Genomic DNA, 18,193 nt, shown 5'->3' with positions numbered 1-18,193 from the left:
ATTGGGAAAAACTGGGTAAAGCATTCACAGAATTTATCTGTATTATTTCTTGCAACTGCATGTAAATCTACAATTATCTCAAAATAAAAACTTTAATTAAAAAAAAGGAGACAAGAGCCAGCTTGAAGAGGTTCCCACTGGTAAATTGGGGATAATTTGAGCACCAAAATAATTCAAAGCTGTAATAAATTATAAATAATTGAAAAGACTAGGAATCCACTAGTACATACTAATGACAGAGAGATAGAGAGATAGAGAGATGGAGAGATAGAGAGAGAGAGAAAAGAAGAGGGAGATGAAGAGGAAGAGATAGAGACAGACAGGCAGACAGATGGACAAGGAAGAAGAAAGGGCTGTTGCTTACAGCAAAATCTAAAAAGACAAAAAACAAAAAATGAACCCAAGCTCTGACATATAGAGAACAGACTGTAGTTGCCAGAGGCAAGAGGTGAGGGGGTAGCTGAAATGAGTGAAGGGAGTCAAAAGGTACAAACTTCCAGTTATAAAATAAATAAGTCACAGGGATGTTATGTACAGCAGGGTGACCACAGTTAATACTGTATTGCACATCTGAAAGTTCCAAAGAGAATAGATCTTAAAAATTCTCATCAGAAGGAAAAAAAAATTTTGTAACCACGTATGGTGAGGAATGTTAACTAGACTTGTTGTGGTGATTTTTTCACAGTGATAGAAACAGCAAATCATTATGTTGTACAACTGAAACTACTATAATGTTATATGTCAATTATACCTAAATTAAAAAAAGAAAGCCTAACTGGCAAATGTAGAGGAAGCACTAGAGTTAAGAATTCATCATTTTGTAACCATCATAGTCTAGCTTGGTTTATGAAAAAATCATCAAAGGATGCTAAATTGGAGGGAGGGGTTTCTGATAAGGAATAGTAATTTAGCATAATCTTAAAATGACTCGACTCCACATAGATTACTTATTTCTTGAAATGAAAAAAAACAAAAAACAAAAAACTGTACAGGGGAGAAATCACGCAATACCTGGATGGTCAAATTAACATCACCCAAAAAGGGCAGATGAATATTGTGTGTCTCCCGTGTGATCCTCCAAGGACACAACATTACTAATGTACTAATCTGACTGTGGAGGCATAACCTGAATGAGGAATCATCAGACAGACCCAAAATGGAGAACATTGTTATTTTTAAAAAGGGAGAGATTATGCATTCTTCAAAAGTATAATATCATAAAAGAAACAGAAAGGCTGAAGGTGAAAAGATACTAAAAAGCCATGACAACTATATGCAATGTTTGATCCTAAACTGAATTCAGTGCAAGAGGGGAAAACCACCGCTATCAAGGACATTACTGGGTCAAACCACCGCTATCAAGGACATTACTGGGTCAAGTGGCAAAACTGGGTGTGGATAGTAGATTTGATAAAACTGCAGCATCGATGTTAAATTTCTTGAAGTTGATAATTGTACTGTGGTTATGTAAGAGAATGTTCTTATTTTTAGGAAATACACACTGAAGTATTTGGGTATAAAAGAACAGCAGTATGTGGAACTTTCAAATGGCTTTAAAAAATTGAGAGGGACAGTAACACCAGTGAGGTAAGATACTAACAACAGATGAAACTAAAGGATATAAGGGTATTCTTTGAACTATTCTTGAAATTTTTGTCAGTTTGAAATTATTTCCAAATAAAATAACTTTTAAAGTTCTTTGGCTTTTTTTAACCTGTCAAAAAGAACTAAGAGATGTGCATACCAATTTAGATGGGATAGGGCCCTAAAAAGTACAACAATAAGAGCATAGGCTTCTGAGTTAAGACAAATTTGGGTTCAAATCCTAGCTCTGCCCTTATAAGCCGACCTCAAGAAGTCTCAATTTCTTCACCTATAAAATGCAGAAAATAATGCTTACCTCATAAAATTATTTTGAGGGTTAAATGAAATAAGGGCTGTAAAATATTACAATGTCTGGCATATAGTCATCGTTCCACAATGCCATTTATTATCTTTATAGCTGAGTAGTGGTGATACTTGTGATGGTAGTTATTGTGGTGGTGGCCAGAAAGCCATAGAAACACAAAGATGACCAAAATATGGCTCCTGACCTCAAAGGACTTAAAAAAATAGAGCTGAACCACAAACCACAGTGTGTCACATAAGTGCAAACAAACTGTTGCTGGAGCAGAAACAAAAGTGTATTTACTTCTTCTGGGGAGTGGGTCGGGAAAGACTTCTCAGGGAAGGTAATGGTCAAGTGAGCAGTAGAGGGTAGGTTAGGATTTCACCAGGCAGAGGCAAGGGTGAGTGTTTGGGGCCATCCTGATGCAGGTAACAGGTATGGGCTGAGGGCTCAGGGCACGTGTGGGAAGCAGGGGAGGCAGAGAGAAGTGTAGAATGGGGCTGGAAAGTACACCCAGGACCAAGCTGGGGAGGGTGAAGGGCTTTGAATGCAACATGTAGGGTTTCACTGTTTTCTGGGTGTGGTGGGAGAACCACTGGAGGTTTTTGGGTGAGGGATGACAGGACTGGATCGTTGTCATGGAAATGCCACTGGGCTAGGGTGTCAGTGTGCAAATGGAGAGCCTGTGGGGAGCAGGCAAACGACACACAGTATTTCAACACTTTAACAACCAGGACCCGTGCTTTCCAGCTGTGCCTGGGCCCTGCACCTCTTATCCCAGGGTTTCTCTTCACCAGACTATCTATCCTCAGCTCAGATACCTCAGGCTGGCCCAGACGGTGCTCTCCTTACCAGAACCTTCTTGGCCAGGAAAGTCCCCTTGAAGGTAAGGCTTTCTGCCCACACTGGGCAGTACCATTTGTATTTTACGCTGTACAGTCCAGGTGCCCCATGCAATCTACACACAGGACTGGACTTAAACATCAACTGTGGGTGTTATAGATGAGCCATTACATTTCCCTCTCTTTACTTTGTTAATTTTTGAGGATATAAGAAAAAGACATGGGGACTTCCCTGGTGGCCAGTGGTTAAGAATCCGCCTGCTAATGCGGGGGACACGGGTTCAAGCCCTGGTCTGGGAAGATCCCACACACCACGGAGCAACTAAGCCCGTGCGCCACAACTACTGAGCCTGCATGCCACAACTACGGAAGCCCGCACACCTAGAACCCGTGATCCACAGCAAGAGAAGCCACCGCAATGAAGAGTAGCCCCCGCTTGCGGCAACTAGAGAAAGCCCACGTGCAGCAACGAAAACCCATTGCAGCCAAAAATCAATGAATAAATAAATTAATTAATTAAAAAAGAAAAAAAGACATGAAAGTTTTAATTCACTTTTTAAAAGGATACGCTAATCAAAATGGGGCTCTTCTGGAGTTTATGTCTTACTTCATCTATAACTAGTTTGGTAGGACTCATGCTTCTCCCATTTGCAGTAAGAAGGAAGAACAATGTATTTCCATAGGATATTCTCCTTTAACTCTCAAATGTACTAGAAAGTGATTGGAAGGTGAGCTGAGATTTAAATCAACAAAACCAAACAATGGCTCCAGGGGGATCATTCAGTGGTCAGAAGGGCCTGTCCCCTGCTCCTGCCGTTACCTCGGAGGCGATGGAGGTGAAGCTGCTGCTGAAGTGCACGTGCTTGTGCATCTCGCTGCCGTTGGCCGTCAGGAGCCAGGCCCCGAGCGCCTGGTCCTCACCAGCCGACCGGTTGCTGTGGCTCTGGTTCGGCAGGAGCTCCGCCAGGTCCCAGTGGTACGACGGTGTGGCCCCGACCAGCGCAATGAGGATGGCCTCCGTGGCCACGTAGAGCTGAAAAGAGGAAACACAATTAGTAAGCTCACAAACCCTGAAAGAGCAGGTCTCGCTTTTATGTCTGTAGGAGCTACAGAAACGAGACGCTTCAGAAACAAAGGAGAAAACAGAAGGAAGCTTCCTGATCTACGACTAACGGAGCCATCGGCAATCCCATCTGTAAAGCACCTTCTACTTCCTCCGAGGGTTTTCTTCTACATTTGAGATACATCTGATATTGAGGACACGGCACATAAATGCTTCCGCAGTGGCAGGGAGTGGGGGAGGGGGTGATATTACTGGCTCTGATTTAGAAGACTAACATTCCAGCTCTTTTCTCCTGACCACTACACCTCAGTTCAGATAAGCAGTCACCAGGGCCCAGGAGTATCTTGGTCTTGAATTCACAATCTAAACAAGAAAACATGTTGTGGCATAGTTAAATGTTTCCAAAAATAGTATGTGTTTGTATACACACACACACACACACACACACAAACACATGGCGAGGACAGATGCTCTATTAAATCAGGGAAGCATTATATGCACTTGAGTAGGTACTAAAGTATAGTATACAACTTATAAGATGTAAACAATTCAAAATCCCAGGAATAGGTACTCACTTTATAACCTTTAGCTGTAGTTAATCATTGTTTAATCTAAACATAGTTTCCCTCTAAAGAAAAAATTATTTCATTCATTCATTCAAGGAATATTTATTGAGCACATATGACATTTGTCACTGACTGTTTTGGGCTTTCTGGAGATTCACAATTGGGTTTATAAGCTGTTGAGCCCTGTGCAGCGTTTTAATGCTATAGATCCATTTATATAACTCTCCTTGGATGATTGTTTCAAGCTTAAAATTTATTAGGAAAACACGGAAATAGTCTGTTCCATACTGAGACAATCTTATTTGAAGCAATCGCTATTTTAAAAAAATTTTTTAATTAAAAAAAATTATCACTATTAACTTAGAACTTAATGTCTTAAAATAGCTTTAAACAGAGTAAGTGTTTAAAAAACACAAAGCATGTGATTTCGGTACAGCATATAGTAACACCCCCACTGGATGGACGAGTTGACTGCGGCATGAAAGGATGGAGAGACCTGCCCACAGCATTATCTCCACTGTCAGGGAACTCCCAGCTCCTTCCACACCCTTCTGGAGGGGCATATTCAGCTGTTAAGGGGATAAGCTAAAGCGCCAAAAGCAGAATAATTTATCATAAGTAGATGATGGAATTACTGACAAGGAAAGAGAAAAGAAGTCATGACATTGTGTGTGTCATAACAGAGAGCTAATGTAAAACCCAAGATGTGATTTTTCCCCTCTCCGCCAAGGCTGCAAGGTTGTAAGGCAGCCCCAATCTATTGTGAGTCGGATGACTGTGAGCCTCTGGAGATGCACAAAGCTGCCACAGGTCAGTCTGCGTGGGTGATTTACTGTAAAACGCAAAGGAAAACACGTTTCTCGGTTTATATTGCTTCCTGGCCCCTATTTGCATACTATTAAGGAAGTTTTCAGGACAGGAGGCAATCAGCTTACAAAAATGAAAACCTTAAAAATTACAAGAACAGATAGATTACACATTTAGCTATAATTACAAAGCCACTTGCACCCATTTTAGTAACTGCCCTTCCTGATTACAATCTGCTGAAATTTAATTCATGGGTAAAGAACTGAAAAAAAAAAAAAAAATGGGGAAAAGGAAACTCAGGAGATGATGCAAAACACATGTTCCAGTAAACACACAGCCTTCAATCTGGCAAAGCTAACTAGTTATATTTTTTTCTCTAAGCGTGCTCTTTTCTGCTTTTGTTCGTACCATTCACTTCACCTAGAAAGCACTTTCTCCTGCTGTGAACGTCTGAACCTTTCCCATCCTCCAAGATGTAACTCAGATGCCCCCTCCTCCATGCCACCTCCTACCACCTTGCCTTCCCTCCAACCCCTCCAGAAGCCCTCTCCTGCTTCTCCTCACCTCCAAAAGTTCCATTTAGACCTTCCTTAGAACCCATATCATTTTCTTCACTGCACCATATGTATCTGCTTGTCTTATTTTTTCTATTGAAATATACTCTCTCTGAGGGCAGGATCTGTGTCTGATTCACCTTTAGGCTCCCAAAGCAAATAACTCAGGGCCTAGATAGACGATATCACACATTCAACAAGTCCATGGATGAATGAATGACCATAACGGAATACTAATAATAACAGCAAACACTTCTCTAATGCTAACTATATGCCAGGTACCATTCTAAGTGCTTGGTGAAAATATATTAATGCATCTTATTTTTATCTGTATTATTCTAGGATAAGCAATGTTCTGTGTAAAACAGGAAATGCTCCAAAGGGTCCTCTAATCTGAGGTGTATTTCACTGTGGAGGCTACCATTCTTGGAAGAAACTACAATGTGCAGAAAAAAAGTTAAAAAACACAGAGGTGGTGCTGATATATACCCTTATTTATAACGCAGGGAGCAGTGAAACCTAGCTAATCAGTATTATCTGTATTAATCAGTATTATCCTTAGCAATCAGTAGGTTGAATAAGCACTTTCCTCCTTTCTCACTTTCTCTGCTCTCTTCCTACCCCTCACAATGTTTCCATTACCCACCCCATGTGCGCACACACACACACACACTCACACACACACACACACACACACCCAGGGACCTCACAGAATACACAGGGCCATGGCTTTGTGTCACCAGAGGGGTCGGAAACATGCAGCTCTTCCTTGCAGTGCCAGCCTCCGTAACATGGTGTCAGCCTTTCTGTCTTTGACACAAATGGCCATGCCTGGTTTTGCTAAAGGTAAAAGAGAGAGTAGGCAGGCATCTATGATACATGCTAACTATGAAAGGTGAAAGGGACATCATGAGATTAGGGAAAAGAGGAGATGCTTAAACTCTGCATACAGATTACTGTTAGGTACTTTACACCAGAGCCACATACATGGGTCACGTGGTCCTATGAAGTCAAAGATGGTTTAGCCCTTAGCTAGTCAAGGGGATGCACCACCTATACAAGGCACATGGGGCGGTTTTCCTCGGTTTGCCTTCTTCGTCTGCGACAATGTCACAGAGCTCTCATCTTGCTTCTTCCCCCAGAGTACAAACACTCTCCCACTCTTCCCTCTGCTGTGACTCTGTGCACACATTCACTACGTAGCCTTGTCTAGAGAATTGCACCCATCAGCAGATGGGTCTTAAAGCCACAATGAGAAACCACCATCCATTCTCCTTCGGAGTGGGACCAACAACATCTCAAATAAATCATTATCTTCTCTAGTGCTACCTCCAGGGAAGGAGAACGAGTGCCACAGATGGCGGGACTGTTTTTTCCCCTTCAATGTAATTATAATTAGAAAAGTGACTAAGATGCACTGGGGGATTGGAATTTTTAAAGTTTCAAAAGTGAATGCTTTAAAAGTAATTTTATACTAACAGCATTATGAGCCTTTATAATACTCAGGAAACCAAAAATGTCTCCCATAAATTATCTCATCACAATATCTTGTGCTGTGAAGTCATGGTAAATATGATGTTTATGTTGTAAGTGGGAAAGATGAGCCACAGAGTGATTAAGTGAATCGTTCCAGGGTACGTAAAACTCTAATGGCAAAGCCAGGATGAGACTGGGAGCCACCTAACTTTGGGGCCAGAGCTTTTTTCAGAGAAAAAGTTGGGGGGAGGGATCAAAGATGATTCTATTGTTGTCATCACTGTTAGTATTTTATGCACTTAGAACTCAGTTATCTAATTGACTCAATCAAAAGCATTACATGAGTATGACCACATCACGAAGGCAGCACCGAATGCCCAGGGCCCAGCACAAAGTGGGTATTCAATAAATATCTGTGGAGTGACTTACTGATACTATTTCTTGTGATTAAAAAATTTAATTACGCCCTGAATAACAGATGTCTCTAAGTCCCATTTCTTCCCTGACTCTAATTTATCCACATGATGCCACCGGATCAGTCTCCCTGAGACATTCTTCGTGAAACTCCTCTGGTCAAAACATACTAATGGATGAATGATAGCTGTCCTAGCATCCAGATCTCCACCACATGACCCGATGGCTACCTTATCTGCATCCAGGCTTTCTGTACTAGCCTGTTCAGTTCCCCAAACAGGACTTTTCATCGTGTGTTGTGAAAAGCACATGGGATCTGTACACCTGAGTCTGAATCTCAGCTCTAGTAAACTTCCAGCAAATCAAAACCTTTCTAAACTTCATGTTTTCTTCCAGTAAGACTGGACACTGGTAGTATATCTTTATCTAGTTCATTCATATCTAACTAACCTAATCTGAAGGTCAAAGGGGTATTTCTTTAGCCAGCATCACACAGTAAATCGCACAGCACCATCCAAATAGCATCTATCAGCGCCTCCCAACTTTAACGTGCAGAGTGTGACTCTGCAGGCCGGGATGAGACCTGAGATCCTGCTTTTCTAACAAGCTCTGGTGAGGTCAAGGCTGATGGTCTGGGCCACACTTTGTGTAACAAGGGTCTAGGTTATTCCCTCTTCTACACTTTCTCCAATGTTATGTTTTTCCACCTGAAACGGCCTACCCACTTCTCTTTTAACCCAACCTTCAAACTTCAGCTCAAGCTCAACCCTCTTCCTGAAGTTTCAACAAACCACTCTGGACCATGCTGATGTCTCTTTCTTAATGTCTAAAGCATTCAGTGGCTGTATTATTTACTGGGGAAATATTACTTTGTTCCATTATTTAACAGTATAGATATAAATTTTTCTCTTCTAATGATTTGCCATCTCCCGAAGAAAAGAAAACCCTAATTTCTACTTCTATATCCTTTCAAGAAACCCAACACACTACTGTGGACATAATAGGCTATAATATATTTGGTTAACTAATTCCTTGCATAATGGTGTGGCAAAGAAAATGATGATGGATTAAAAACCAGTAATTATGGGACCTAATCTTGGTTCCAACCACTAATTAAGACCTTGGACACATTATTTGACCTGCATCAGTTTCTCTCTCAATCTCCCAAATAAAATGGGAATGCCACCACCTGACCACCTTCCTTCTGTTATTTCAGTTTAATTTTTAAAAAATTTTAGTGAGTACCAACACTGCAACACAGTGTATTCTGAGCCTCAGGTGATAACAATGATGGATAAGAAACAGTTGTCTCCTTCTTAGGCACATACATTCAAGTGAGGACAACAAATATGTCCAGAGCTATAAATACAAGGCAGATTTGGACAAATGCTCTATTAGCCAGAGTAGAAATGAAGTTAGTGAGAGAACAAAGAAAGCAGATGTGAATTCCAACTCGGGGAATAAGGAAAAGGTTGCAAATGTGACACCTGAGCTAGGCAGTGAAAGACTGCTAGGGGTTTAGTCAAAACAAAAATCAGGGAAGGAATTCTTAGGCCAAAGAAAGTCTGATCAGAGTCATGAGAGTAAAGAACCTATTTTTAGTGTTCCTTGAAGAAGTATTACTGGACAGGCTCAGCTTTCCCCAAACTTCAGTCACGTGAGTACCCCCTGCAAGAGTGTTACCTGCCCATTTGTTTTCTATTATTTACTTAATGGTCTGCTTTTAAATTGACTCAAATTTCTTAACTTAAGTAAATTTACAGAGAAATAAAATTGTATATCAATACAAATATAACCAGCCAGATGGAACTATAAAAATACAATGTTCTAGGGCTTCCCTGGTGGCTCAGTGGTTAGGAATCCGCCTGCCAATGCAGGGGACATGGGTTCGAGCCCTGGTCCGGTAAGATCCCACATGCTGCGGAGCAACTAAGCCCGTGAGCCACAGCTACTGAGCCTGCGCTCTAGAGCCCGCGAGCCACAACTACTGAGCCCATGTGCCACAACTACTGAAGCCCACGCTCGCCTGGAGCCCGTGCTCTGCAACAAGAGAAGCCACCGCAATGAGAAGCCCGCGCACCGCAACGAAGAGTAGCCCCCACTCACCGCAACTAGAGAAAGCCCGCACGCAGCAATGAAGACCCAATGCAGCCAAAAATAAATAAATTAAATAAATAAATTTAAAAAAAATACAATGTTCTTCTACAGCACTAAGTGTTAGCTGGCACATTTTTATTTAAGGTGGGGCACAAGAGAGATTTTCGGGCAGGTTTTGGGGCCAGTGATTTTGTGCCTCACATCCACCGTCATGTTTCTGCTGCCTCACCTTGTCGCTGCAACACAGCAGCTGGACCTGCTACTGATCTACACTCCCCTGGATCCTCCTTTGGCTGCTCTGACTCCTGGGCCAAGTGTGTGTTTAGTTCCATGATGAAACAGATGTGCTTCATCAAGGTTGCAGGCAGTGAGAATGACACAGATTCCAGTCAATTCTGATGTGTTCCAGGCTGCCTTCCCTGCAGACTTCAAGCTCCAACATCAGACACAGAGACAACAGCCTTACAGGGACTGGCAAACTAGCTCCCACAATTATATATGGTCAAATCCTCATAATAAATTATTCACTGATTACATATATAATCACGTACGTATATACAGCTACAGATACACGTATATATACAAACACATACATCTCCAGCCTAGAAGTTCTGTCTCCTGTTTCTCTGGTTGAACTATGCTGACACAACCTTAAACAAACATGGCAAAATATCAGCATTTGTTAAACCTGGAAGTAGGTACATGTGTGTTTGTGATATTATTCTATATATTTCATTTGAAATGTTTAATAACTTTAAAAAGTTTTAAAAGAAAATGAATAGTAAGTACAATAAAAACATAATAATGTTATTCAAGTCTAACTAGGTAATGTTTTCCACCAAAGTCTGAACTTTCCTTAATTCTGGCTCATTCCCTTTGTTAAAACAGAAATATTTGCAAATGTTTTCAGAAATACTAGCACCAAATGAGACTTTCTTCTTAGATAAACAAAAGGATTAAAGAAGAATTGGAAAGGGAATAACCCTCTCACTTTATGAGTTAATGTTATTTAATAACATTTCCATAGACCACCTAAATCTACCACACGGGCCACTCCTTGGGAGGTCAGAGAATGCAGAAAGATAGAAGATCAGAAATAACTGATATAGAGTAATACGGAATCAAGAACAAAGTGAGAGGATATCCCTGGGAAGAGGGTAGAGATGTATCTTCCTCTTGATCTACAAGAATCCGCCTGCCAGTGCGGGGGACACGGGTTCGATCCCTGGTCTGGGAAGATCCCACATGCCATGGAGCAACTAAGCCTGTGTGCCACAACTACTGAGCCTGCGCTCTAGAGCCCACGAGCCACAACTACTGAGCCCGTGTGCTGCAACTGCTGAAGCCCGTGTGCCTAGAGCCCGTGCTCCACAACAAGAGAAGTCACCGCAATGAGAAGCCCGCGCACCACAACAAAGAGTAGCCCCCGCTCGCCGCAACTAGAGAAAGCCCACGCACAGCAACGAAGACCCAACACAGCCAAAAATAAATAATAAATAAATAAATTTATTTTAAAAAAAAAGAGATTCATCCATGTGGCTATGTGTAGACCTAGTTTGTTCATTTTAACTGTTATATTCTATAAAATTTATGTCAGATTTTAATTATCTAGTCCTTTTTTTTTAAAGATTTTTTTTGATGTGGACCATTTTTAAAGTCTTTATGGAATTTGTTACAATACTGCTTCCATTTTATGTTTTGGTTTTTTGGCAGAGAGGCACGTGGGATCTTAGCTCCCTGACCAGGGATCAAACCCGCACCCCCTGCATTGGAAGGCAAAGTCTTAACCACCTGACCACCAGGAAAGTCCCCAGTCCCTTTTTGAGAGTCATTTAGGTGGTTACTAATTTTTGTCATTACAAACAGTGCTGCAATAAACATCCTATACATATCTGCTTATGCACATGTTCAAGGGATATTGTCGTACATATACCTAGGAGTCCAATGCTGGTTGTAATTTTACTAGACAGTCCCAAATTGTTCTGTAAATAGGGTACTTTCTACTCATTTTCATCACACTTGTACTGTTAGACTATTTAATGTTTGCTATTCTAATAAGTGTGAAATGATATTTCATAGTCATTTTAATATGCCTGTCCCAGATGACCACTGAAGGTAAACATCCTTTCATGGGTTGACTATTATAGTTCCCTCTTCTGCAAAATACCTGTTCAGTCATTCCACTTTCTAAAACACCGTGAAAAGATATTTATTGCGTGGATGATATGAATGCACTTGTAGTTCGAGGATCTGAAAAGTAAGGTTGGGGTTATTAAAGTTTACATAAAAATAATGCATTCCGAAACACCAGAGTACTGCAGCTCAAGCTGAGGTTCACAGCACCATCACAATTCTGCGGGTGAAACGAATGTTTATTACAGGTTACATGTTCCTGTTGGTTAATGGATGTTTTAAATTCTGTGCAAATTATACCACGGCATATGATTCATGATCCTGAGGAAAACGAAGGAGCCGGAGTCTCTGACTTAGAACAAAGGAGTAGGGTCCATTTCCACTTTATGTCTAAACGGATCAAGAAACAAAGAATTGTACTCAAACCTTCCTCCAAACAGTCTGGCAAATAAGCACACACTAACACAAACACAAAATAGTGATAATGGCGTCAACTTTGAATCACGATCGGAAAATAGAAATGGTAAAAAAGTAAATAGAATTATTCATATTTAAATACCACAAATAACTCTTGCCCAAAGGAGGGCATGTATATTTGAGTGGGTAAGAATTTTTCTAACTGCAAAATTATAAATCTTATTGCTTGTTCATAGCACAACCAGTTTTACAGAAGGCGATTTTTCTCCTCTAGCTTTCTGCTTAGGTACTGTAAAACCAAGTATCACTATTATCAGGTCACTTGTATCTTATCATGTTGATGAGAAATCTACAAAATCTGCATTTATTCTGTACATATCTGAAAGCTGACCACTATGGAGATTCCAAAGATTGTGTTTGCAAGGCAAGTGAAGGTAGGTCTCCTAGGCAAAGGAAACAATACTGAGACGTTTGAGGAGCTACCGGATGATATCTATAATCCAAGAAAACAGTTAACCTAAAGACCTTTAGAGTTGGCTTGTAATGTGGTTTTGTCCTCTTAGTTTGAACTTGGATGTGTTTGAAGTAAAGGGAGTTAATATCATTTAAAAAATAATAATGATCTTAGAAGGAAGAAAACAAAAGAATCTGTAAGGTTTCCATCTCTGTCCCTCTAGTTTTGTGTTTCTCAGCTGGAGTTGGTCATCACCAAACCACAGATGCAGATAAGGCTCCCGCTGAGGCAGCCCCCTCTCCCTGGTGGTCCCTCTCCCTGGCAGTCCCATCTACAATGTGCAGGGCTCCCCCTCTCTCGCAGGGCTGCTATACCATTGGTCTGTACACTCACTGGGCACTGGTAGACAAGTGCTTTGGTTTTAAAAAGCAAACATCAAGCTCCTTCCATTCAAGCCAACCAACCCTGAAAAAGGCTTCTTACTTTTTCCTGTTAGAGGAAGCAGCCTCCAGAAGAATGATGAAAGCATCGTGTTACAACTGTGTGATGGGACCCTCTAGTACTCGCACTCTGCAGGCCAGCTCCCCTAGTCTAAATCATCTCCAACAACAGACTTGATAGAGCAGCCTTTGGGGAACTCCACTCTCATATCCAGGAGAGCTTTGGGTGACCACAGGACCATTTGGATTATGTATCGCAATGGGGTAGTTGAGTCCTCACAAACAGGTAGCAGCTGTGAAGAATTCACTTCTGCTTGGACCTGGGCATCTACTCTTTTGGGATCCGCACCTCCTCAGCCCATACCTACAAGATAAAGTCAGTCACTCATCCCCAACACTCTAAGGGCTAGTTCTTCTATGGTGAATACTGACCACACATCAGGCAGGGTTCAGTGAACAGTCATGGTCATGGGCTTAGACCTCTTTGGTACCAAGCTCTAACCAACTGGGTCAACCATAACAAAAAGTAAATGATGGAAATTTAACAGGTCCTGAACACAGAACGGTGGCCTTTTTAGTGCCACACTCCACTCAAGACAAACTTATTCAAGGTCAGTGGATACCTGACTAGGCAGGTGAGAACATAATGATACAGGAGATAGAGTGTAGGTGAGATTACTCAGAGAGGGAGTTATGTTCCTGAAGTTCTTGGTTAGAATAGGAAAAGAATTTTCTCAAAGAGAAAATATTATAAATGAACGTCAGACATCATGGTCACAATTCTATTCTCTCTGCATTAAATACTCTTTTGTGATTTACCACAAATACTTTTTCCCCACAGGAAAGTGCATTTAAAGCTAAAACACACTTAAAGGAACCTCAGAATATTGCATATTTGTGAACTGAGAACTTGTTTTGCTAGAGAAAGAACTGACTTCATCTGTCAGTGCATCATTTAAATGGTTCTTCTGGCTGGTTATGAAATCAACTGAACTTTCAAACATTTTAATGGAAAAGAGAATTGCTTAGTCAACCCTCACCTCCAACCCTCCCAGTCTTCCTGTTGAGCAGTTGATTTATGCAAGGTTTAAGCAACTGGCGGACTGGTGCTTATACCCATGACCATCCTGTCCTTCCCTCAGAATAACTATCATCACACGTTAACTGTAATTATTTAACTGCATGCCTGCTTCATCCCACCCCCACAAGAATGCAAACTTCACAGGAAAGGGGCTTTGATTTATCTGACATTATAGCCCCTGATAAGCACATAGTAGGCACTCATTAAATATACGTTGAATGAAGGAATAAGTTAAATGGCCGACTGGTAGATACTAATAAAGGATCTGTGAATGAAATGCCTTTAGAATAAAAGAAGTAATTGACGTCAAATGGGCCATTTAAGCTGGCAAAGGAGGAGGAACTTGTGTGGCAAAGTGTATTTGTAGTGACCTTGAGCATATGGAACCTACATTTTTAGGCTGGGACAGAAAGTTTTAATTCCTGTAAAAACAGTTCCCTAAGTTCAACTTTGTGGGAAAACTTTTGGGGCCACGTGGCAATTCTCTGAAGCGTTTACAAGAAGAAACCTTGACAAAAATGTCCATCCTTGGAAAAGGCTCCATGAGAGACAAGGCAAAAGAAGAAGAGTTGAGGAAAAGTGGAGAAGTAAAGTACTTCCACCTCAGTGATGATCTCCATGTTCTGACTGAAGTGTTTGCCCCCCAACCCAGCAGAAGCCTATGCCCGGATGGGACATGCTCTGGAGGAAATCAAAAAGTTCCCCATTCCTGACTATAATGATGAAATCAGGCAAGCACAACTCCAGGAATTAACATATTTGAATGGTGGTCCAGAAAATGCAGATGTACCAGTTGTTACCTTGCGTACAAGAGGGGTACCAACCCCAGCAATAACCAGGGGAAGGGGAGCAGTCACAGCCCAGCCAGTGGGAGTCGGGGTACTGCGAGGGACACCGACTTCCAGGGGAGTCCTTTCCACCCGAGGGCCAGTGAGTCGGGGAAGAGGACTTCTCACTCCCAGAGCAAGAGGCGTCCCCCCAACTGGGTACAGACCTCCACCACCGCCCCCAACACAAGAGACCTATGGAGATTATGACTATGATGATGGATATGGCACTGCTTATGACGAACAGAGTTATGATTCCTATGATAACAGCTATAGCGCCCCAGCCCAAAGTGGTGCTGATTACTATGATTATGGACATCGATTCAGTGAAGAGATGATTCCTAAGGGCCAGAGGAGTGGACTAACTCAAGACACAAGGCACCCTCGGCGAGGACGGCAAAGGGCGTCTACAGAGACCAGCCATACAGCAGATACTGACTGTACTGTCTGATGTTGTGGCATAACCAGTCTCCATCAGTCCTGTATACTGTTCAAAGTAATTGTTTTCTATGAACAATCCCTTTTTAAATAAATCAAAATGCTTAAAATCTGGAGAAAAAAAAAAAAGCAGTCTCTGAGAATTCTGTACAACGAAGAAGTGATTCCATTTTACACCACACGTTGTAGATGGCACTATGGACTTAAAAAAAAGTCTCAACCCAACGGGACTCTGGGCAGAATGACCCAGCAGAACTTAAACCAGAAAGAAAGAAACCCTATGCATTGAAAGCCCCTGGATAGGAAGCCCCCTCAAATCCAAGAAAAGATGGTAAGTAGATACCAGAGCTGAAGGAGGCCGCTCTAAATCAGCCCTTTTGTCAGCGGGTGATCAGGGCCCTCTCTGTGTTCCAGATTCCAAAGTGACAGCGCCACAAGTTAAAAATTCCGTTCCTATTCACAGCGTATTCCAGGTAACAACTGGATTTTTCATCTCTTACTAACCAGCTCGCTGGCTTAAGTACCCCCTACGCAGTCCTTCCCCACTCGAGGTGAGAGGAGCATGGCGCCTAAGGGACGAGGATCCGAGGCTTGGTTTGACAGGCCGGCCGGCGACCTTGGCTTTCCGGGGCCCAGGCCAACGCGCGGCGCCTAGCCCAGCGCCGCCCTCGCGCGGGGTGAAGGTGGAGGCGGGAGAGGCTCGCCACACCTGAGGGTTTGCATAGGCTCGGCATCCGGGCCGAGCGCTGGGGAGTGGGGAGGGAGGTACGCCTCTCCCCGGGCGGCCAGGAAGCGGGGACGTGGGAGCCATACGAGCAGCGGGGGACTCACCTGCAGCAACACCGCCAGCAGGAAGCACAGGTACATCTGGTAGATGCCCATCTCGCCCACCGCCTGGAACGCCTCCTCTACCTCCATGGCCGGCCGCGCGCTCGGCCCCGGCCTAGCCGTCAGCGGGAGCCCGGCCCCGACCCGCCCTCCCGCCGCCCCCGCTCCGGCGCGGCCCTCTCCGGCCGGCCCGGCGCGCGAGCCCCACGGCGCCCGGCACCGGCTCGGCCCCGCCAGCGACGAGCCGGGCGCGGCGTGGCAGCGAGGGCGGGGCGGCGGGAGGTGCGTCTGCGCGGGCGGGGTCGGGGGCCGGGGGCCCGCGCGGGCTTGCGTGTCCGGGGCGGGATGCCAGGTACCCGGGCTGCTGGGCTTCCTGTTAAAGATTTTTTTCTGAGAGGGATGGGTTTCTGCGCCGCTTAAAGCGAGAGGAAAGAGGAAGTGGGAAGTGGGCTCGGGCGTCGGCATCCTCTCTGATAGAGAAATACGGGAAGGGCAGCGGCGTCTAAGCCACAGCCACTGCTTCGGGGGCGGGGGACGCGATGACTGTTGGGAGACCCGGTGACTGCTAGCATAATCTGTCCTTTTGTACAAATCAGTTAAATGCGGGAAGTGGGAATGGGTTCTAGATCCTTTGGAGAAGAGTGCTGTTCAACATTTCTTTCCATCCTGCTCTGTGCTAGCTATGTGGTCAGGCAACCACATTCTTGCAAAACCCTGAGATACATTTGGTTATAGAAATATGCATGAGGTACGAAGGAAATACAGAAGATGAAAGATTAATTTGCGGGACAGGACGTGATAGCTGCCAAAGTGTTTGAAGGATAAACAGCAGTTTGAAGGGCTGGAAATGGAGAAAGATGCAGCAGGGCCTAGGGACGCTGGTCACTTGCCTTAAGCCTCCTCATTTCTCCACCTCCTTAGATTGGTTTTAACAGCATAGTATTCCACCGTCCAGGCCAGGGCACCCAATACAATATTGAAAAGAAGAGGTAACCAGCTAATGCTTTATCTAGCCTTTTACGTCTAAGAGAGTGAGATAGGTCTATAATTTTCTTGTTACTGTTCTTGTCTGGATTTGACTGTGAGATTATAGTAGCTTAGTAACATGAGTTGGAAGTGTTTAGTAAAAACTCTTCTTTAAGCCATCTGGACTTGGTTTGTTTTGCAGGGAGAGCCTCTTTATTACAGAGATAGAGACAGAGAGATTTATGTCACTTATTTTTATGGCTTTTTGTTCTTGAATTGCTTTTAGTTTTTTTTCTAGAAGTGTTACTATTTTATCTAGTTTTTCTATTGTTTTTGGAATAAACTTGTTCACCTTGTTCTCTTGGGGTTTTTAAAATCATGCTCTAGCTGTATTTAGGCCCCATTTTTTATTCTGAATATTATTCATTTTTATTGTCCCATTCTTATCAGTCTTGCCAGAAGCTTGTCTACTTTATTATTTTTTGAAGAAACCAGTTTTTATTTTGTGATTTTTCTTTCTTTATGTCTTTGTTTTCTATTTTATGGAATATATGAACAATTTTCTTTCTTTACTTATTTTTGCTAGTATGTAATTCTTTTACTGCCTACATGACTTGAAAGTTTAGCTTTTTGCTTTCAATTTTCCTTTTATAAGAATAATTATACATAAGACTATGCATTTCTCTCTAGGTACTACTTTGCTCTATTCCACAAGTTTTGTCATGTGGTACTTTCATTGTCTTTAGTTGTAAATATTCCATGACATTGTAATGTCCTCTCTACCCAATGAGCTATTTGTTTATTTTTTTTAAGTTTCCAATTAAAGGTTGTTGCTATTTTTTAACCATCTTTTTATTGTTGATTACTAATTTAAATGCTTTGTGAACATAGATGATATTAAA

General features: G+C 42.5%; 1 protein-coding gene and 1 pseudogene across 4 annotated transcripts in view; one reads left to right on the top strand and one right to left on the bottom strand.

Moving 5' to 3' along the window:
- Positions 1-16,415, bottom strand: part of SLC22A15 (solute carrier family 22 member 15) — a 118,214-nt gene extending 101,799 nt beyond the window's left edge. For all 4 annotated transcript variants that reach the window (XR_009504292.1, XR_009504291.1, XM_059928593.1 and 1 more), the window contains exons 1-2: positions 16,329-16,415; positions 3,551-3,763 (exon numbers count right to left, since the gene is read on the bottom strand). Coding sequence is in view for 2 of the 4 variants with exons in the window: in XM_059928593.1 (XP_059784576.1) it covers positions 3,551-3,763; positions 16,329-16,415 (300 nt within the window). In the remaining 2 variants the exon portion in view is untranslated. The remainder of the gene's footprint in view (positions 1-3,550; positions 3,764-16,328) is intronic.
- Positions 12,325-15,511, top strand: LOC132347243 (KH domain-containing, RNA-binding, signal transduction-associated protein 3-like; annotated as a pseudogene).
- Positions 16,416-18,193: the final 1,778 nt, after the last annotated feature.

The sequence above is a fragment of the Balaenoptera ricei genome, chromosome 1, assembly GCF_028023285.1.
Source record: "Balaenoptera ricei isolate mBalRic1 chromosome 1, mBalRic1.hap2, whole genome shotgun sequence".
NCBI classification, from domain to species: domain Eukaryota; kingdom Metazoa; phylum Chordata; class Mammalia; order Artiodactyla; family Balaenopteridae; genus Balaenoptera; species Balaenoptera ricei.
Note: the sequence above shows the minus strand (reverse complement) of the source record. Positions and strands in the feature narration are given on the sequence as shown.